Source organism: Otolemur garnettii, unplaced genomic scaffold, assembly GCF_000181295.1.
Source record: "Otolemur garnettii isolate 467f Iridium unplaced genomic scaffold, OtoGar3 scaffold00108, whole genome shotgun sequence".
Classification (NCBI taxonomy): Eukaryota; Metazoa; Chordata; class Mammalia; order Primates; family Galagidae; genus Otolemur; species Otolemur garnettii.
Window position 1 is genome coordinate 5,298,700 of NW_003852503.1, and position 21,904 is coordinate 5,320,603.

At 51.6% G+C, this 21,904-nt stretch overlaps 1 protein-coding gene and 1 long non-coding RNA gene across 3 annotated transcripts; one reads left to right on the plus strand and one right to left on the minus strand.

Moving 5' to 3' along the window:
* Window positions 1-4,068: 4,068 nt before the first annotated feature.
* USP2 (ubiquitin specific peptidase 2) lies at window positions 4,069-21,618 on the plus strand. 2 transcript variants are annotated; one of them, XM_023517324.1, is made up of 12 exons: window positions 4,069-4,845; window positions 16,835-16,885; window positions 17,380-17,503; window positions 17,656-17,767; window positions 17,863-17,973; window positions 18,162-18,226; window positions 18,420-18,523; window positions 18,611-18,691; window positions 18,838-18,916; window positions 19,144-19,251; window positions 19,436-19,556; window positions 19,824-21,618. In XM_023517324.1, the coding sequence occupies exons 1-12, from the start codon at window positions 4,069-4,071 to the stop codon at window positions 19,909-19,911; spliced, it is 1,821 nt and encodes a 606-aa protein (XP_023373092.1). In that variant the 3' UTR covers window positions 19,912-21,618. The 2 variants fall into 2 exon arrangements, with proteins under 2 accessions (XP_023373092.1, XP_012665061.1); XM_012809607.2 differs by lacking the exon at window positions 4,069-4,845 and adding an exon at window positions 12,926-13,282.
* Window positions 8,638-12,685, minus strand: LOC111727482. The gene is made up of 3 exons (XR_002775036.1): window positions 12,567-12,685; window positions 11,488-11,606; window positions 8,638-9,872 (listed from the first exon to the last, which is right to left on the minus strand). It is a non-coding gene; the product is annotated as an uncharacterized LOC111727482 (long non-coding RNA).
* Window positions 21,619-21,904: the final 286 nt, after the last annotated feature.

Below are 21,904 nucleotides of genomic sequence, written 5' to 3' on the forward strand. Positions count from 1 at the left end.
CCCTCAGCCCACAGGTCTCCAACCCTGTCTTAGCCCCTGGAGGGTCCCTGATGTGTACCAGGCTTGGCTTTAGGCTGGCTGTAGGGGACAGAGCACAGATCCTACCCCTGCCACTGCTCCCCGAGTGATTTTGGGAAATCTACATCACTCCCAGGATCCCCAGTATTTATTCTCACATGCAAATGGGCATCATCTTAGCCCCTCCTGCTTAGTGTGGTGGGGAGGATTAGGTAGGTTAATACATTGTGTCCCAAGGCTCACTGCAGTTTTAAGCTTTAATAACTTCAGAAATATGAATGCTAAAAACTTTATTTCAAAGTGTCACTATTTATGCCAGGCCTGATGGCACACACCTATAATCTCAGATACTTGGGAAACTGAGGCAGAAGGATCTCAAGCTAGAGCCCAGGAGTTCGAGACCAGCCAAGGCAACACAGCAAGACCGCATCTCAAAACAAAGAGAATGTTTCGCTAGTAAATTTCTTGTATATTTATTTTTTGAATTGTGAAGTTTTTAAAATTTTTAATTGAATTTAAATAATGTAATCCTTCCAATGATGTTTATAAGCTTGAAGCATTTATATGTCTGAAAGAACTCAAGCTTAACCTTGCACTAAGACTTTTGGGACACTCTGTGTATGAATCCCACTTAAAAGAATGCCAGGCACGTGGCAAGGCCGGTTAAGTGCTGGTGTAAGGCTGCTGAGAAGATGCAATCAGAAGCTACATGTGAAGTACTCAGCTCTGGGTGCCTGGTCCATAGGTGCTCAGCACTAGCTGGCTGGGATGATGGCCGCTTGGCTCAGATGTCCTGACAGGAAGCTGAGCGCCTCTGTGCAGAGAAATGCTGCTCACCTCCCAAGAGGGGGAAACTGAGCAACATGCTGGGGAATCTCTGACATGAAGAGGGGGGCACCTCAGTGAAGATGGCATGGAGGAGGAGCTTGGCAAGGGACTGCCCCCATTGTCCAAGGTGGCAGCACCTGGGAAGGAGCTGCCTGGATCTGCGTGCCTATACTTGCCAGCTCTGGGTAAACAGTAAAAGAAGCAGGGCAGCAGGGGCCCCACACTGGGCAGGGAGGGGTATGGGGGATGCCAGCCAATAGGCTTGCCTCCCACTGCCCCATGAAAGGGCCATTCAGTTCAGGCCGTTCCTGTGGCAACAGGGAGACTCGAAGCCATGTGAGTGCCCGTCCTGTCCCTGTCTTGCGCAGCAAGGCTACGACCCAGGCCCCAGCCCACTCTCCAGCCCAGGGTGCATTCTGAAGCCTCCAGGAACAGCTGCGCCAGGTAATGGCTTTCAGGCTGTGTTCCCACCTGAAAGGTGCTGGGATCTTCAAGAGTGAAAATAGGTGTTGGGGGAGGGAACAGATGTGAAAGGCCACAGCCCAAATAGAGACCCCTGCGCGAGATATGGAAACTGTAAGCCCAGATGTCAAAGCTTCCAAGCGGTGTTAGTGACATCACCACTTCTGGGGCTGCTGGGGGGGAGATCGGGCAGTTGCCAGAATGGAGCAGACAGAAGAATGGGGATCTGGGAACCCTTCTTGGGATTCTTTGGGCCAGAGGTGTGGCTGCTCCTCCACCCCCAAGCCTTCCAGGGCTGTCTACCCTGTCTGCTGTACCTTGGTTGGCCCCAACACTTCTGCTTCATCAGCAGGGCTAGGAGAGGTCACAGGCTTGGGGCACTGCAAGCAGAATACCAATTCCCTGGGAGCCTTAGTGTGGGGGAGGGCAGGGGGGAGGAGCCATGAGCTCATACCCTGGAGTAGGTCATATCTGATTGGCTGCTCTGCCGGGTGTCCCAGAACCCAGCTCTTGAGACCTGGAGTCTCTTTGACTTTGCATTATTGATGCAGTTCTCCAAAGCGAAATAGAGCAGCACTGAACTCCCCACCCCTACCCCGTACCTCTGTCTGTCTCTCCACCCCTACCCCATCCCTCTGTCTGCCTCTCCCTGTGGTTTCCCTCTAACCCTGCATGAGGTCACCCCCCAGTTATCTTCTCTTAGGAAGCAGTGAAAGCTGTGAGGTGGGAGCTAAATGGGCAAAGGAGTATACATGAAGGGGTGGGGGTGGGGGGTCCCTGTACCAATGTGGGAAAAGGGTAGACAGTAAACTGGATCAGGCCTTTCTGATGCCAGTCTGGACTGCAGATTGCTGGAGGTCTCTGGGAGGATCAAGGAGCACTGTTCTGAAGCCTGTATGGAAGTTCCCACCTGCTCATCTCCTATCCCTTCCCTACACCCAAGCCTTACATGGACTGGAGTTCTAGAGTTTTCTCCCAAGTCCTCAGTATTTGGGGCTTGGAATCAACTTCTCTCTGCCCTGATGGGCTGAGTTGCTAGTTTAGGGGAGGCTGTGGGCTGCCCAAGCCAGTGCTGCTCAACAGCTACATGTCTGCCCCCTGCCTGCTTATCTTGAAAGGGGATTCAGAGGAAGCCTGGGACCCTGGGCTGAGGTCAGAGGCCAGCCAGACGGGAGACAGACAGCTCTGACATTATTATAGACCTACAAAGGGAGGAGCCAGGCTGTGGGCAGGGACTGGGGAAGGATATAATAACCACTGTCACTGCAGAACCCTTTCACGGGTTATTATCTCATTTATTCTTCACAACCACCCCATGAGGTAGGAATAGTGTGATTATTATACTCATTTACACGTGAGGAAGTTGAGGCTCAGAACGGTTAAATGATTAGTGTAAAATTTCCCAGCTAGTCTGTCAACAGATGAGTCATACTAGTCGGAGAGTCCTGGATGGCTCTGCCTCTGTCCCCCTAGGGAGCTCCCCCAAGAGCCCCTGAGGCCTTCAAGGAAAGGGGCCTGCTTCTATTTGCTCCCCTCTCCAAAGGGCCTTTGCCACTCCAGCTCTACTAGAAAAATCCTGCATATTTAGACTAATAGAAGGATTCTAGGGGTCCCCAATTGAGTCTACATTTGATGGCACATAGTGCCTTAAGGTTAAGTGGAAAGAGCTTTGGGCAGGACTCTGAAAGACCTGGATTCCAACCCTGGCTCTCCTAGTGTGTGACCATGGGCAAATCAGCACCTCTAAAACAGAGAGGTTAAGATGCATGATTCTCTAGGGCCCTCCAAGTTCTACATTCAGCAATTTCTGTGATCACCAGACCCAACCCAGCTACAAGAACTTGGAGGGCCTGGGAGTGCCACCTGCAGTGCAGTATTTTGGACTCTAGGGGGCCACCTTTACACAAGTGAAGTATTGCCAAGAACAATTTGGGAGCCCTGTTGATGGGGGAACCCCTGGGCAACCACAGGGCCCTAACTCAGAACAGAAGACTTAGCTCAGTGAAGAGGATGTGTACCACACACAGGTCCCCCCTACCTTAGACCATGTAGCAGGTGCCTGTGTCCAGGGAAGAGCCCTCAGATATGTCTGGAGATGGAGTTCTAGCCTCCTTCCTCTCTGCCAAATGCTCACTCACTGCCTCCCCTGCCCATCAACCTTCCCATTACCCATAAGCATCCTTTTCCTCATGAAGGATCTGCCTAAATGGTCTTCAGACCTTTCCAGGCAGACAGTCTATGATTCTCAAAAGACTCCTGGTCACCTAAGTCAGAAGGGAAGGAAGTACCCTTAATTCTTGTAATATCCAGCCTTCTCAGTCCTGGGGCTGGGGGCCGAGGTAGCCCTCAACGCAAGAGTTTCTGCATATGCCAAGAGGACCCAGACAGAATTTGGGCTGGAAGACAGTGCATAGCTTGGGGGATTGCAGAGGTCAGGCAACCACTGCTTGCTTATTTGGGTCTCTGAGGGGAGTACTTGGAGTAGCCAGGATGTGCTGAGACTGATTTCTGTGAGGTGTGAATGCACAGGCACGTGTGAGCCCATATGAGTCCATGTGTCCATACGTGTGCTTCTCAGTGGCCAGCCAGCATCAGGTGGAAATGGACAGGGTGGCCCCTGGTAAGCTGTGAGGTTCTGGCCCAGCTGGGACAGGGAACAGGCACGTGGGAGCCTGACACTTGACAGAGCCCTCTAATGACTGCTTTCTTTATCTTTCAGCCCATGAGGCTCCCAGTCCCCACTGAGTGCCGCCCTGAAGGATGTCCCAGCTCTCCTCCACCCTGAAGCGCTACACGGAATCAGCCCGCTACACAGATGCCCCTTACGCCAAATCGGGCTATGGCACCTACACCCCCTCCTCCTATGGGGCCAACCTGGCCGCCTCCTTCCTGGAGAAGGAAAAGCTTGGTTTCAAGCCAGCCCCCCCAACCAGCCTCCTCACCCGTCCCCGCACCTATGGCCCTTCCTCCATCCTGGACTACGAGCGAGGCCGCACCCTGCTCAGACCTGACATCATGGGGGGTGGTAAGCGAGCAGAGAGCCAGACGCGTAGCACTGAGCGGCCTTCAGGCAGTGGCCTCAGTGGAGGCAGTGGATTCCCTTATGGAGTGACTAACAACTGCCTCAGCTACCTGCCCATGAGTGTCCGTGACCAGGGGGTGACCCTGGGCCAGAAGAAGTCGGACAGCCAAGCAGACCTGGCCCGGGATTTCTCCAGCCTCCGCACCTCAGACAGCTACCGGATAGACCCTGGGAACCTGGGGCGCAGCCCCATGCTAGCACGCACACGGAAGGAGCTCTGCGCCCTGCAGGGGCTCTACCAGGCCGCCAACCGCCCTGAGTACCTGGCCGACTACCTGGAGAACTATGGTCGCAAGGGCAGTGCACCTCAGGTGCCCACCCAGCCTCCTCCCTCACGAGTCCCTGAAGTCCTCAGCCCCACCTACCGACCCATTGGCCGATACACACTGTGGGAGAAGGGCAAGGGCCAGGCCCCTGGGCCCAGCCGCTCCAGCTCCCCAGGGCGAGACACCATGGTGAGTTTACCCTTGGGGACCGGTGATGGGCTGGGGAGACAGCCACTGCTGTAAAAGAGCCAGGTTAAGGGTAGGATCCCCCACCTGCAAGATGGTAGATGGCAGCACCGCTACTTCTGCAGCCCTGGTGTGGAAAGGCGAGGGTAGTCAGGTCTGGCATGTCTAGTGCCCTTGAGGTTCCATGCTGAGGAGAGGGGCTTTGCTGCTGTCCCCAGGAAGCCCACTCAGGACCTGTGCACTCAACAGTCCACAGTGTTCTCAGGAATGCTCAGCTACCCTCACATACACTGCTGGTCTCATCCTCTCCCTTTCCACTCAACTTGCCAGGGTCTCCCACAGGCCCTGCCCCATCCTGGGCTGGATGCTGGGGCCCCCACACCACCAGCACTCCCTGTGACAAGAAAGGCCTCTTTGCCGTCATTGCATCTCTTCTGCTCAGGCTTTATTCCCCAGCCCTGGGCCATGAGAGGAAGAGGGGCTCCCCTCTGATTGATACTGTTATGCTCAGGACCAGGATGTGTGAGCAGCAGTACTTATGATGTGTCTTGGGAAAGAATCGTGGAGAAATGTTTGTCTAGGGCTTGAGACAATTCAATAGCTCTATATTCCAGTACTTTCATGGCTGGAATGAGGGAAGAGGCTCTGCTGGAGACTGATCAAGGATTGGCCTGGCCTTAGCTTGCATCTAATCCTTGAACACATCTTTCCTGGGGAACTAACTACATTCTGCCTTTTCTGTAGTTAGGAGTGCACCCATCAGGTGGAAAACTCTCAGAGGATGAGAAAGAAATCGTATCTCTAGATCCCTCACCATGTGCCTTGTATGGCACGGAACTCAGCTGACCTACACATTGCATAGATAAATAGGTGGGTGGGTTGATGGATAGATGGATGAGTGGATGGGTGGATGGAAGGATGGACAGGTGGACAGGCAAGCAGGCAGGAGGGTTGGGTGCTATGTCTCCTCCACTACCTTCTGTACCCCTCTCTACTCCTTGGGCATGTGCCTTTTGGAAACAAACACTGTGCCACAGCAAAAAAAAATTGCTGCTTAGAGCTTATCCAGACAAATGGAACAGGGGCAGGTCATTGAGTCATAGACCTTGAAGCTTGTTGTAACTAAAGGTCTTGAGGAGACAACTTTGATCACATAGAGAGTCTCTGCCTTGCCGGGCCATCTGTGAAGTAGTGCCATGGGAGATTAAAAAAGCTGGTACCTCCCAGGACATTCAGACCCTGACAAGGCAGGGTTGACTGCCCTGGACAACTAGTGTAGAAAGATGTGGGGGAATAGATTTGTGTCATAACAGAGCTGGCGTGGGAGAGAAATATGTTTTTAAGGGGCACTGTGCCATGCTTGGGGTGCAGCAAGAGTCACTTGGGCATGCCTGGTATTATTCATCCTGGGGGCAAATAGAAAGCCACTCTCTGTGGAGGGGTTGGGTCCTAGAAGCCTCTGAGGGGCTCCCTCCTTTTGCTTAGAAGAGAAAGGTTCTTTCTGGTAAGCAGGTGGAGTCTGCAGACTGCCTGTATCAGAACCACCTGCAGCGCTTAAGGATTTACCCAGACCTGCTGGATCAAACTGTTTCAGGACAGTGCTTGGAAATCTGTACTTTTTACAAACTCTTCAAGTGATCTTTAAGCATGCTGAGGTTTAAAAACCACCTTGCCACACACAAAACTATGGAGCCATCCTCAGCCCCAATCCTGAGAGCAGGGTCCTTCTTTACTAGGGGTCAGATTCCACTGGAAATCTGCCTCCTTCCCACACAAGTGTCCCTTGAGTCTGCTGCTGTCCACCCCTCCAACGGAGATACCCTAGCCCCACCCCCACCTCCAAGGTGAGGGGAGTTTGAGAGGACCTCAGAGAAGTAGCAGATTGCCACTCTCATCCAACAGCAATTCCCCACACTCTTAAGTAGCCAGGAAGGCCCTGCTGTTGAGCTAGTGTCTCTCTCTGAGCTCATGCTCAAAAGATACTGCTAACCAGGAAAGGCCTCTCAGGGGTCAATGGCATAAGACCTTTATTTAATCTCACCCTTCTCATCCTTACTTTCTGGAGCTAACTGCATCTGGCTGAGGTAAGAGCAACCCTGCTCAGGGGGCCTGCGCCCATTCTTTCTAAAACCAGGTATAGCTTCTTTTCAGATTTCCATTTGAGGATCTTACCTTCTAATTCATTCATTTACAGTGCTCAGCTTACTAGCAGCAGAACCTCAGATAGGTTCCTTAACTTCTGAACCTCCTCTGTGAAATGAATGATCACAGTTCCCTCTTCATAGATGACTGTGAGGAATCAGAAGGGAATTGCGTGGAAGTGGCTGGCAAGTTGCAAGTGCTCTGTAGATGTCAGTCCTCCTTGCACTCTTCCACATGCTCTGGGAGGCAAGAGATGTGCAGGCCATGGTGCCTTTCCCCGATGCATTCACAATTCACTGGAGGAAAAGCAGGTTCTTAAATAGTTGCAACAAGAGACAGCCCAGGGTGTTTTTAAGTGTCGTAGACGGTATGAAAGAGAGGAGGTCATTTGAGTGTAAGGAAAGGGAGGAGGTCATGTGAGGCTAGGACGGGCTGCTCGTGATCAGGGAAAGGTACAGTTTGCCTCTTTAACCTTGGACACCTATCAGCTGGGCTGTACTTTCTCTTGTATAAAAGGGAGTGATTACACCTGCCCTGCCCACCTCACAGGGATGCCATGAGGCTCAAAGCAAATAATGTGGAGGATGCTAAAAGCAGTAAAATCCTATAGATAAGTTCATTTAAACTTGCGGGGGAGGGGGTGCGTTTGGGACTTTGGAAGCCAAAGCAGAAAGATTGCTTTGAGGCCAAGAGTTTGAAGCCAGCCTGAGCAAGAGCAAGCCCCCTGTCTCTACAAAACCCAGAAAAATTAGCTAGGCATGATAGCAACTGAGTCCTAGCTACTCAGGAGGCTGAGGCAGGAGGACCACTTTAGCCCAGGAGTTTGAGGGTGCAGTGAGCTACAGCGACACCACTGTCCTCTAGCCCAGGTGACAGAGCAAGACTATCTTAAAAAAAAAGAAAGAAAGAAAAAAACCTAAGGGAGGGGAAGCTGATAGAAAGGGGACACTTGGCAGATGACTAGACTGGGGAAGGGCCCCCTATGGAAGGAACAGAGGTGAGAAAGTACATCCTGTGATCCTGTGGCCGAGGGGGCTCTCAGGGTGCCTGACTTGAACCACAGTTGGCATTCATAAAGGGAGGCCAAAAGCAGGCCCTGACCAGGGTAAAGAACAGTTCTAACCAAGTCTCATTTGCCTCTTTAACAGTAACAGCCAACATGAACTTGGAATATCACATACTCAGCTGAGCATGAGGGAAGAACTGGCAGGGGCGGGAGAGGGGGCCACATGAATTCTGAATAACCCCATCCCATGCTTGCGTAAGCACCAACAAATCATCAGTCCACAGGCAGGGTAGCTCAGCATTTGGATAATGAGGGCCTGCCCTGAGGCTCCAGCTTCTGCTTAAAATGCAGTCTGAGAGAAGGGATAGTGATGGTGGGAGAAAAAGCTTTCACTACCCCCAGTGGGGACTGCAAGCCAGCCCAGGTGGCTCAGCCTTGCAGAAAGCCAGAAGCCAAAGTACCCAACCCTGTCATCTCCCTCTCTGCCCCACCTCTCCTGTTCCTGCCCCACCTCTCCTGTTCCCAGGGCCTATGGAAGGACAAGCTGTTCCCACTGAGCCCTGCCAGGGCTGTGCTTTAACCCCTACAATCCTTCCTAATCCTCCTCCGCTCCACCCCTCCAGCTGCTCCCTCCCTAGCCCTGGCATTCTGCCCACTGGCCTCAGCCCAGCCCTCACTCCGCCCTGCCCAGGTTACCCTCTCCTCTCACGAAGAAGAGCCAGGGATTGGCCCAGAGCCCTCCAGAATACAGTCAGCAGGCTGGGCACCTGCACCCCAGAGGCAGAGCCAGGGACCTGGGCCCGGAGTCTAGACCAGCCTCCTCCCCACCCATCCTTTATACACCCTTGCTCTCTGCTCTAGGATCTGTTCTAAAGCAAAGGGTCTGGGAACCTGAGTATCTGGGTCCTACTTGCACTGGGGCTGCTGACTCATCTTCTGAAGCCTTGGGTTCCAGCTGTTCAGTGACAGGGAGATTATATAAGCTGAGGTCATGTGATTTCTCTCTCCGGTGGGACTTTGGACTCGAATGCTGCCCTGCAGTGAGTGGAGGTTACTCTAAAGAGAACAAGCTGAGGATAGCAGGGGCTGCCCCAGAGCTCCTGGGTGAGAAGTGTGACCTTCCTCTCCTGTCCCTTGCCTCTCATTGTGTTTACTTAGCCACGCTGGACTGCATCCCTGCTCTCGTTTTGCCCAGCTTGGCAGCCTGAGACCCTAGGGCCTGTCCTCACCCACTCCCATGCCAGGCTCACTCAGCCACCCTGAAGAGGCTGAACTTCCAGAGATCTTGAATCCATGTTGACAACATGAGAAAAGGTCCCTCAGAGACCTTAAGCCAGAGGGTTTCCATGGCCAGGAGTAGTACTAGGTGCTAAGAAGGAAAAGGCAGTCAGTTTGTGGTTTGACAATCAGCATGACACTGATGGCTCCCTCGAGATGGCTAAGGGCTGTACCCTGGCTGGTAACCTTGGTGCTGCCTTACTCAGGCTCAATTTCTCAATCAGTGCCGGCCTCCTGCCTCCTCCTCCTCCTCCACCCCCTCTCCAGGATGTCTCCATGAGTTAATGTGGTGCTGGGGCGGGGCTCAGCAATGCAGAAGTTAATCCAAGCCTGGCAAAATGTTCCTTGCCCCTGGGGGAGCCGCTCCACTGACCACCAGCTTCAGAAATGAACATCATGTTCAGAGCCCAGAGCTGTACACGTGGCCCCTGGCACCCTCTTACCTCAGTGGATACATAAAACTGGTACCTCAGACAGGTATATGCAAGCGAGGGAAATGTGTTAGCAGGCCTCTGTAATCCAGTTGGTTCAGGCCAGGCTGCCTGGAGCTCAAAGAAATAGAAAGCTTTGACTTCTTGGGGTCCAAGTCATCCAGGGAAGCTTCCTGCAGACAGTGGGGAGGATGGGTTAATCCTCTCTCTCCAAGAAGCACTGTGGGCTGAGAGCCTAACCCCTAAAAAGGACTCAGAGCCCCTACCCTTTAAACCATCTGTCAATCAGGCCACTGTTCTGTCCCTATGCAGTGGTAATAGCAGGCATATTCTGGGAGCCGAGCCTTGAGACATTTGCCTAAGCCGGAGCGGTGTCCTCTAACTCTGGACCAAGCTTCCCACTCAGATCTGAGGGAGGCAGGATCCTCTCAGTCCCTGCCCTCACACAGCTAGCTCTGACTTTATTTTACTCCATCTCATGCCAGGAGGGATATAAAGTGACGAAAACAACTTTTCCTCCATGAGAGGCAGGCTGAGCCCAAGCTCAGAAATGGCGGTCTCCGGCAATAAGAATGAGCCCAGCTCAGATTAGCTCAGAGCATCGGAGGCACAGAGTGTCACGGAGCCAGAGCCAGACTGAGACGCTAGAAGACTATATCTTTTGTACCCATTCCATTTCGAGAAAGGGCACTGAGGAGACAGGGTCTCCTAGGGACCTGGCTAATTGAGAAATGGGCCACAGTTCTCTGTGGGCTTTGTCCTGCAGCAGGCAGACCTGCTTGATGGGACTGGACCCTATGTGAGTTCTTTCCCTTTACCGCAGACCTCCCTAAAGTGCTGTCGTGCTAGAGTTTTCCCAGTCCAGGCCTCCCTGTTCCCAGCAACACCCTAAGTTCCTGCATCCCAGGAAAGAGGGATAGCAAGCTGGCAAAATGCCAAGATGTCCAGGGAAGAGGAGCGGGAATGCTTACATACTAGGACAAAGCAATGAAAGCTCTGTACTCTCATGCAGAGACAGGTCAAATGCCAGTGGGTGAGTACCTCTTGGGCCATGCCCTTCCCACCCTCCGCTCCCCTAGTGGGCTTGCTTAATATGCAAAACCAGATTCATACTCCACCCTCTGAGGCTCAGTGGGATTTCCAGGATTCCTGGCAGAGCCTGGTCTGCCGCCTTTAGGGAAAATATCAGCACCACCTATTAAGGATCCACTAAGAGAACCCACAAGCCTGCTCTTGAGGAGCTTTCAGTGTGCCGGCACAACCAAAACAAGCTGCCCACAGTCTAAGACCATTTACAAAAGTCTTAGAGACACTTACGAAATGAAAATAAACATATGAAGATAAATTAATACTGCTCATGCTGACAGACTGGGGATATGCAATAATGGGGTGTTTAGAGCTAGGTGGAGTTCATCAGGAAAGATTTTGTGGAAGATGAAAGTTTTGAGCACAATTTGCAAGTAAGTAATTGGCAGAAAAGAAGAGCATCCCAGGATTTCCTAGTAGTTGTTAAAAGCATGGGTTTTGCTGTAAGATAAAACCCGTGACCTCTCTGGGCTTAAGGTCCTTCATCTATAAAAAGAGTTAATAGTTAGCACATCATGGTGTTATTATGGAAATTAATTGGGATAATATATATAAAGCCCTTAGCCCAGTGCCTGGCATCTAATAAGTACTTCACGAGTGGCCGTTTTGTTTGTTAAGCAGAGGCTAAGAGCAGGAGTCAGAGGACGGTGAGGGTGGTGACAATGGAAGGGGTATGGACAGACAGCCTCACAGACAGGGTACCTGAGGCTTCTGGACTGGATGCAAGAGACATGTTCTCTAGTTGTTTCAGGGCAACTTTCAGTTGTGATCAGAAGCAAACATTGCCGCTGACGGTGTAGGGCCGGCTTGAAAGGGTGTAGCTAGAAAGAAAGACACTTTCTTATCCCGGGTTCAGGTTGGGTCAGAGTCTGGGTGAGAACAGGGTCTATAGAGATGGCCCCTCCTAACATGCCCACCCTGCTGCTCTTACCTCCTGCAGCCTCCCTCACCACTGCCAGTAAAGCGAAAGGGAGGAGGTGACGGTTCCCACTCCCCTTTGATTAGCTGGAAATTGCTGCTTTGTGGATAGCGAGGGTACAGCCCATACATGTGTCCCAGACACATTCCCCATGTGGCTGTGGTCATGTGTGCAGTGCGCCTGTACATGTGGGGATGAGCACACCAGAAGGAACAGAAGGAGCCCACAGATGAGTAACAGCATACACTGCTGCCTCTCAGGGTATTTTTAAATGCTAAAAATATTGGCTAAAAATAGCCAGCAAGCTCCAAACAAGATACTTTCTCTAGGCAGATTCGTGTGCTTCCCTGTTAGGTGAAGGGGCAGAACATCAGAAGTAAAACCCAAAGACCCCTGACCCTCAAGCATTGCAGTGCTTAGGGTAAGAGTAGACATTCACCCCCACACCAGCTGAACCCCTGTTTCCCCTCTTACTTTCTCCCCACTTAGCAAAAGCAAGTCAAATTTGAGATTCTGTGAAGGACAGAGCTGGGTAATTGGTTAGAAGCCATTAAAGGTTCTTGACAAAAGGGACAGGGACCTATTATCCTTCAGAATATGAGCACTGCCTTTCTTAATTATGAGTGCAACTAGGGCTGGAGGTATGAGGTGAGCTCAGTCCTGAGGCAATGGAAATCCATCTTCTTAACCTGGGCCCATCCACCTCCATGGGCTATGTGGACAGTAAGCTTCAGGAAGACCTGAGTCTCTGCTGACTGCCAGACAAAATTTGTGAATATGCGCATTTTGCCCTAAAGAGAATACAGAGCTTTCATCAGGTTATCAAAGTTAGGAATTGTTTGCTGCCTTGGGGGAAGCTCACCCGGTTGACATTTGGTCTCGGGGAAGTGTCCTCTGCGGGGGGCCCAAGGATCATTTCTCCTGAACCCCAACCCAAGGCCAGCTTGGACCTCGGGGCTTCAGTCCTGCCTGCTCTGCGAGCTGGCCTGGCTGGGGGTCAGCGGCCTGAGGAGCACCGGGGCGTGGGGGAGGAGACCGACCGGAGGCGCGGGGGAGCGGTCCCTGCAGCCTTGCTCAGGTCCGCGTGCCGGGTCCGGGGGCGGGACGGAGGCGGGGCGGGGCGGGGCTGCGGTCCTTGCCCCGCCCCCTGGCTGACGTCGCGGGGCCCGAGGCGCCGGCTAGGCTGCCAGTCTGCGGGAGCGTGAGAGCCAGGCTCTGACGGTTGGCGGTGCGCGCCGGGGAGGTTGAGGCGGAGGAGCGCGCGGCCGGGCCCCGCCGTAACGGTTACCGCCGGACGCCACCGAGAGTGTCCTGTGGCGCCCTCGCCAGCCTTGGCATCCGGGCTGTGGCACCGCGCGGGCACTCCCCCCACCTCCCGCGCCCCTTTGCCAACGTTAGGCGTGAAGCGGTGCCTGCCACCCGACCCCCAGCATGCGCACCTCGTATACCGTGACCCTGCCCGAGGAGCCCCCCGCCGCCCCCTTTCCCACCCTCGCCAAGGAGCTGCGGCCGCGCTCCCCTCTCTCCCCGTCCTTGCTGCTCTCCACCTTCGTGGGGCTCCTGCTCAACAAAGCCAAGGTACGCGGGCCCTTTTCTGGGACCCCCACGCAGACAGCCTGGGGTCCCGTCTCCTCCCTGGACCCCGCCGGCCCGCCACGCGCCCCTCAGCGCGGGGGCGGATTCTTCCCAGCCCCCACCCCTCCTTTCCCAGGGTCTCCTGGCAAGGAATGCCCCCTCCCCAGGTGATCGCACGCTTATTCGCAGTCCCCTCCCCTTGTTGAGGTCCCACTCCTTTAGTCCCACTTCCCCTCTCCTCTGTGATCCCAGCACCAGGTGGCTCTTGGCCTCTTAATTACAGGCACCTATCAGGACAGGTGCAAGAAAGCGTAACCTTGACTGGGTCTCGGTAGGTGTGTGAGGGCAGCATGCTGGACTCTGCCCGTGGAGACTCCTCCAAGGCCAAACCCCAGCAAGAAAGGCTGGTCAGAAAGGGGCCGCCTTCTCTTCTCTGTACCCCAAAGGGCCCTCTCCCAAGGGTTGGTGATAGGGGTCTTTTGACCCTGTGAAGGGCAGAGGAGTTGCAGACAGGTGAAAGAGGGCAACTGCCCTTTTCTTCCTGCCCCTCTCCAGTTCTGTGAAATGGGTGATGGATCCCTCAATGGAAGTAGCTACCCCAGAGTTATGCTGGGGCTCAGGCTGGGCACCACCCCTAGGAGAAGGGAGAGGGGCCAGAGCTTGACAGGTCTTATGTAACAGGCACCAGCTCCCGTGTTGGCAGTGCGTGCCCTGCCCCGTGCCAGGGCCACACCAGGCTTCTTGGCTGCAGCCAGGATTCTTGGCTGACCCTCACCACACAGGTGAAGTAAGCAGGAAAGCCCTCCACTGGGGTCTTAAGTGCAAAGACACAAAGGTCCATCAGCTTTTCTTATGGCCCACATGCTGCCTGCACATTAACCCAGGGAGGGCTCTCCTGAGCTCCCAGTTGCCCACTGGAAGATGAACGCTGTCTGTTTACTGATTGTGGAGGTGGCATCTGCTCTCAGAATAGTGCTTGCTACTGGGTCAAAATGAGGTTTGATAATGGCTGAATGTAAGGAAGCCCTGGGTTCAAACTTTCTCAACTCTTGCACATGTGTCCCGGTGTAACAGCTGGAGTCATTTCTTTCTGTAGCTTCAGGAATAAGAGGCTGCCTGGGCAGGGTTTCCCACCTTCTCCAGTTCTAGCCTCCTTCCCCAGTCAGCCCTGTAGGATTGTTTGCCCCGTAAGAAAGGTCACCCTGGGGACATTTTGTTCCTCTCTGGAATGGAAAGTGCTGACTTTCCCTGGAGCTCCTGATTTCCTATTCTTGGCAGAAGACTATCTGGCTGGGCATAGTGCAGCCTTGCTCTCCCCTCCACTGGTGCCCCCCAACTCCTGTCACCCACAGCCTTCTACAAAGAGCACTGAGAAATTGGCCCATGGTTTTGAGCTCAGGAAATTTTAGAAAAAGCTACCACCCTCTATCAAAAAAAAAAAAAAAAAAAAAAGGTCATAATGATGCCTTAAAGGAGCCTCTCCATCTCCCCAGGCCAGTAGAAATATTATATCCTCAAGAATTGTAACTAGTGACCTTGGGTGATAAAATGTTCTTGACCCTAACTCTGCTGGGTCAGCGCTAAATGTCAACATCTTTAGAACACCGCAGGAGTCTTCTATAGACAGATGACTCCAGTTTCCCATTTCTCCATCGCCCCCACCGGTGCTAGGTGACTGTTCTCAGTTTAGGGCCTGCTTTGGTGGACATTTTCTGGTCATCCATGGTAGAATGCTTTGTTTCTACAGCCTGCTTAGACAGATATCGTCTGAGGCAGGGGGGTAAGAGCTAAAGCACTGCCAAAAATAGGTGTAAGAGTGGGCAGTCTGATATGGCCATGCAAGCTTTAACCTTTAGCTCTGAAGGGGCAACATGGGGACTTCTGCAGCATTGTGGATGGGCTCTGGGGAAGTCCTTTACCTGTTCTACTGAAAAATGTCAATAAGGTCTTTGTCCTAAGGAATTAGCTCTGTGGTGACCGCTTGCTGGAACATCAGGGTTTAGAGTGTCAGTAAGGTAAAATTCAAGTGTTGTTTGGAGCTGTATACTATTAGCCCTGGCCAAGTTCTTCAAGGGTGCTTACACCCCACCTGCTGCCAATAGGCTTTTTTCCCTAGCTGCAGGCTTAACCCAGGTCTCTCTTTCTGGTTATATTTTCTTCCCTACCTGTTAGTGCTAGACCTGACAACTGGCCAGGGAAGGGATCCTCTTACTTGTGGGATCGGCAAGGCAGTTCTTGAGAAAAGCCCTCCTTCATCCTGCTACTCCCCCCTCCCTTGAGCTGACAACCTCATGGGCTTTGAGCTGCTGACAGCCTCATAGGCTGTCAGCACACGGCATGAGTAATTTTAGCTGAGTTATTTCAGGCTCCTGTTCTGATCAGGGTTGAGCTGGCCCCACGCATGCCCCAGCCAGTGTTGTTCCAGAGTTGCCTGCACTCAGGTCCCCTCCCTGAGAGAGGGGGTGGCAGACTCATCTGCACACTGTTTCTTTAACCCTTTGAGTCTGAAGGTTTTCTCACTCCTTGGAGGTATGCCCAGCATTAGCCAAGAGACCTTGACAAACAATGCTCAGAGTCCTCATTCTAGCACCTGTTCTCTCTCCAACCCCCTCACCAGCCTCCACAATAGGGACAAGAACAAGAATGGCACCTTCAGCCAGCTGCTCACCTCTGCTAGCCCATCTGCTGTCACAATGATTCTCAGCCAGTGGCTGGTCAGGTTATTGAAACCTGAGCCAGGCAGGGAGGATTCTCTCAGCCTTTAATCAGCCCTTAGGAGCTGAGCTCAGCTGGAAGGAATTCCACCTGTCTCTGGCAGGCCAGCTTGAGTTTTTCCCAGCTGAAGATCCAGGTGTTTTGTCATTTAACTTTTCAAAACCTCCCCAAAGAGCCTGTTCTAACAGCAACTTTATATATTTGACAGCATCTAGGAATACAAATAGAGGTCATTTGAGAGGGCATCTGGATTTGGAACTTGAAATTTCATATAGCCAGGAGTCAAATAATGTGTGCAAACATATGAATTCCTAGTCTCCACTATAGCAGGAGAAAGAACAATAATGTAAAGATGGGGGAAATATGGCTCGGCGCCAACCACATGCACCAGGGCTGGCGAGTTCGAGCGTGGCCCCGGGCCAGCTAAACAACAATGACGACTGCAACAAGAAAATAGCCGGGCACAGGTAGTTCCAACTACTTGGGAGGCTGAGGCAAGAGAATCACTTAAGCCCAAGAGTTGGAGGTTGTTGTGAGCTGTGATGCAACATCACCCTACCAAGAGCAACATAAAAAGACTCTGTCTCAAAAAAAATGGAGGAAATACATAGTCAATATGTAGTCAATGAAAGAAAGCAAAGCCCTGAAGAATACTTATGTGTTAAAAATAATAAGTATGCCTCAGTCCTTTCCTACATGATACATAAACTAAGGTTGAAGAGAGAATGATATGTATGCTGCTGCTCATGGCTCTAGCTGGCAGAGAATTGCATGAGAGAGCCTAGCACAGGCCCAGCCTCTTTTCCTGTGCCTTACATGCCATGTATTCTTTGCTCACAGAATTCTAAGAGTGCCCAGGGTCTGGCTGGTCTTCGAAACCTTGGGAACACGGTGAGTTCTTCCTATCCCACTTCTTTCCCAGACCCATCCCCTACTATCCTGAGTGGGACAATCTTGCCACTTTCCCCTGCTAACTCCCTACCCTCTAAGCTGGTCAGTCCCTGCCTTTCCTGACTAGTGTTTCGCAGAATTGCTGGGTTCTGCCCTTCCTACTCACAGTAGGAAATACTGCTCAAGGGGAGGTGCCCATTTAACTGTCAGCTTGCCACTCTCATGGATGCTTCTCAGGGACATCCATCACTTCCTCCCCACTTCTGTCCAATATGTCCACACCCTTTTGCACACCTCTGTAGTAAATAACCAATTATGTCACCTGTAGTGAGGATTTGCCTCACTTTTGTCCTTTCACTTATAAAAAGAGGAACTGGGGCTATGAGAAGATTAAGTTCTGGGTAGATGAACCAGAGAGCCTTTGGTACTAAGTAATGGAGATGCCGGGCAGGGCTCTATTCTCCCCCACTGATTGTCTGGACTATCTCTTGCAGTGCTTCATGAACTCAATTCTGCAGTGCCTGAGCAACACCCGGGAGTTGAGAGATTATTGCCTCCAGAGACTCTACATGCGGGACCTCAGCCATGGCAGCAGTGCACACACAGCCCTCATGGAAGGTGAGAAACCCCCTGGAGATAGACTGCCTCCTTCCCCTCTTGACTAGGAGTTGGGCTTTAGATATAACGTCTAGTATTTCTTTGCTTACTTACTTTCATTGGGTTCCTAGTTTCAGAGTTTCTCATTGAAAATATCTTATCTGTCCTACCAGAGTTTGCAAAACTAATCCAGACCATATGGACTTCATCCCCCAATGATGTGGTGAGCCCATCTGAGTTCAAGACCCAGATCCAGAGATACGCACCTCGCTTCGTTGGCTATAAGTAAGGGCCTTGCAGACATGTCCTCCCCAGAGTAGGTGGCACCGAGAGCAGGTTCTTGGGACAGGTATTGCTCACTGTCTTGTCTTTGGGTTCAGTCAGCAGGATGCTCAGGAGTTTCTTCGCTTTCTTCTGGATGGGCTCCATAACGAGGTGAACCGAGTAGCACCAAGGCCTAAGTCCAACCCTGAGAACCTCGATCATCTTCCGTAAGTAAGAGGAGAATGCTGTGAGGAAGAAAAACTTTTGTGAATTTGAATTTTTTCGCCTACTTCTTTGGGAGTGATGATTTGGGAATAATCTGTTTTACTTTTGAATATTAAGAATCTAGATCAATAGATCCTTAAACATATGGTTTGAGCTCTGATCCAATTGTTTCCCTCTTGATGCTTCCCAGGGATGACGAGAAAGGGCGACAGATGTGGAGAAAATATCTAGAACGGGAAGACAGTCGGATTGGGGGTAAGTGCCTGGATGGGAAGAAAGCCTACTTTCACTGTTACCTGCATTTGCCTGAGTTGAGCATGAAAAGATTCATTCTCCCAGGAAACCCTGTTTCTACCTAGTGTCCAAAAACCTGAAAAAGGTACAGTGAGATAGAAGACCATGTGTTCACTTCCTGTATTTCAGCATCTCACAACCTTCTCTTCCCCAGATCTCTTTGTTGGGCAGCTAAAGAGCTCCCTGACGTGTACTGATTGTGGTTACTGTTCTACAGTCTTTGATCCCTTCTGGGACCTGTCACTGCCCATTGCTAAGGTACATATCCTGGTTGACCCCCATTGGAACTCCCCCTCTTGTCTTCCATGTCACTGACCTCTGATCTTTGCTTTTTTTCTCTCCCAGCGAGGTTATCCTGAGGTGACATTAATGGACTGCATGAGGCTCTTCACCAAAGAGGATGTGCTTGATGGTGATGAAAAGCCAGTAAGTCATCCTTCAGTAACAGCAAGTACGAGTTGCCATAAAACCCGTCTGGAAAGATGCTGAAACCAGCAGATACAGCCGAGAAGTTAGGGAACTTGGGCCCCACTGACCTATCCCACAAGTTCTAACTCTGTCTTGTCCTGCAGACATGCTGCCGCTGCCGAGCCAGAAAACGATGTATAAAGAAGTTCTCCATCCAGAGGTTCCCAAAGATCTTGGTGCTCCGTATCCTTCAGATCCATTAGGCCAGGGTCTTGACTTCTGAGGGTGACTAATGACAAGGGACCAAAGGGTGGGGAGGACAGAGGAGGAAAAAGCTGAACTTATAGACTTTGCTTGTGTAGTTTGCTCTTCTGCTTCCTGAGAAAAGTGTAGTTGCCCTTTTAGAACTTGGTCTCCTTTAATTTGACTCTGTTCTTGCTCTGCCTGTCCTTGACTCACACTAATACTAGATCTGAAGCGGTTCTCAGAATCCAGGATACGAACCAGCAAGCTCACAACATTTGTGAATTTCCCACTAAGAGACCTGGATTTAAGAGAATTTGCCTCAGAAAACACCAGTGAGTATCTTTCAGCAGGAAGGGAGAATCAGGGCACAAGCGTTAAGATTCCGATGGGGAAGGCAAAGGGATATAGGGAAGCCAGTGGCCTGAGTTATGGAAAGGTTGGAAATAAGATGCGGAAGGGAGAGGGGATGGGAGGGATGAATGCTTCAGAGGCTGGATACCTGTGTTTCCTCCTCAGACCACGCTGTTTACAACCTGTATGCTGTGTCCAATCACTCCGGAACCACCATGGGCGGCCACTATACAGCCTACTGTCGAAGTCCAGTGACAGGCGAATGGCACACTTTCAATGACTCCAGGTGAGAGGACTCTGACAGGGTTCCTAGCTGTCAGACACCGATACCTCCTCTGTCTGCATGGCTTCCACCTCGCATGGACAGAAAGGTCAGAGCCACAAAGCTACATAACACACGAGTCTGCTGCCCTTCCAAGGCTCTCTGAGACCAGGTTAGCCTCAGGGGTGTGATAGATGGGTTAGAGACCCAGCCGGAAGTTTCTGTGGCCACTCAGCCCTAGGTCCTGCTGGCCGCCTCTGGGGCTCTGACGCTCCCCTGCTCTCTCCACAGTGTCACACCCATGTCTTCCAGCCAAGTGCGCACCAGCGACGCCTATCTCCTCTTCTACGAATTGGCCAGTCCACCCTCCCGTATGTAGCAGTGAGGAGCTACGTCCTTTCTCCCTTCCCTGCGGTGGCCCCACACCCTAAGTTTTTTTAAAAGACAAAAAAAAAAACAAAAACAAAAAAAATCAAAAACAAACAAAAGAACCCTGACAAATAAGAGAAAAATAAACTAACATAAAGCTGCCGAGCAGGAGTTGATGCAGCCTGGTCAGGGTCTGGAGCAAGGAGCCGGGTGCTCCTGGGCCGTGGCCCGGCAGGGAAGATCGACTGGACGCCGAGCCCGGAGTCAGCCCAGCGCTCCCTCGGCTTCTCTTGTTTGCATTTTCAAGCTTGTGGTTTTTTCCTGTGTGTAATAAACAACGGCGGTCTGCGGGACAAGCTCCTCGTCGCCCGCGGCCCCGCGCCTCCCGGGAGGACAGCGCCCTCTGGAGCCCGCCGGGAGCATCGCCGCCGGGCGTGAAAATCCCAGCCAAGAGCCTTCGTGACGCTGCTAACTCCAGGGGGACAGATAAGGGGACATCTTCGGAAAAAGCCGGTTTGGGTTTTTAAAAGCCTAACTTTTTTTTTTTAATTCCCATACCTAAAGTTTTCAGACTGGACATGCTCTCCTTCAGACCTCTTCACAGCTGGGATGTTGTACTGGTTCTGTTCTGTTCTTTTTATTTATTTCTTCTTTCTCTCTCACTTCTTTTTTTTTTCTTTCACTCTCTTTCTTCCTTTTCTTTCTTTTTAATTCTTCAAGTACAACTTTTCTAATGCTAGCCCCGTGGTGCTAGGTGGGTGTTGGCCAGGCCCCAAGCACAGCCACAGTAGACCTGGGATATAAAACTAAGTTTTTGGTTTTCGGGTTTGTTTTTTGTTTTTTGTTTTTAATATTTTGGATGGAATCTAGTTGCCTCCAAGAATTGTGCCTTATAGCATTTGGGGACCAGGGGGTAACTGCCCGTCCCTGAAATATCCCTCAGCCTCTTCTCTTTTCCCCAATGCCAGGCTCAAGCCTGCTGAGGGACAGGGGTCGTCCCTTTAGCCCCTGGCTTGTGCACCCACAGTAAGGCAAAGAGGAAAAGAAAGTAGGTGAAAGGGTATTTCTGATGATAGTGTCTCAAGTTCTTCCACCCACTTCCTCTGCCCCACCCCTGGTCTGCTCCCCAGCTGTTTGAAGGATAGCCCCTTATCCCGAGAGCTTCTCACCTTTATTTATTATCTTCTTAGTATCCCTTCCTTCTTGGCCTTCCTACCACCCCTAACCCCTTCTCAGAGCCTCCTAGACATAGGCCCTTTGGACCGAGTTTCTCAGGGATGCCCATGCTCCCCTCAGCTCCTTCTGGCACTGGTCCTCAGTCCTGCCCTGGAAGCTGGAGCTTGGGTATTTGGGGACATCTTGCCTCGGTTGTATGGGTCTTTCCCATGGGCTTGATTTTGCCCTAAGTAGTTGGACAAAACTGTGCTGTCCCAAAGTAAAGCTGTTCAGCACAGGCATGGAGGACCATGCACCTTTGCACACCCACGTGGCTGGGCCTGGCTTATGCCCCTTGGGGCCTGGAGTGTTCAGTGCTCCCAGGAGGAGGAGGCATCAGAGAAAGACACCCTGAGTTTTACTGGCCTGACACCCTTCACCAGGGAAGACCTGTGAACCTGAGCCCAAGGGCAGGTGTACACTTGTTTACTATGTAAGCAAGAGTAGAATGTCTAATGTACAGTGGAACCTTGTACAGAATAAATAATAGCTTTGAGAAATACATTGGTAAATGATGGAATCTTGATTTAATAGGGGTTTGAACCCAGGAAGAGCTCCTAGAGTATGAATCTATTACTCTTTACATATATTTCATTGCTTTAACCAGTTTATAAACTCCAAGTTGTGGAAAATGTTAACCACTGTCATTTTTTAGTATAAACTTTTCAATTCTTTAAAATAGTACACATTCTGGGCTCGACACCCATAGCTCAGTGATTAGGGCACCAGCCACATACACGGGGACTAGTAGGTTCCAACCTGGCCCAGGCCCGCTAAACAACAACAAC

Bases quoted from the DNA above. Each gene is read 5' to 3' on its own strand.
- USP2 (XM_023517324.1), top strand. From the start codon at position 4,069: ATGTCCCAGCTCTCCTCCACCCTGAAGCGCTACACGGAATCAGCCCGC. The intron at 17,768-17,862 runs GTAAGGGCCTTG...CTTTGGGTTCAG, and splicing joins CCTCGCTTCGTTGGCTATAA to TCAGCAGGATGCTCAGGAGT. The intron at 18,692-18,837 runs GTAAGTCATCCT...CTTGTCCTGCAG, and splicing joins TTGATGGTGATGAAAAGCCA to ACATGCTGCCGCTGCCGAGC.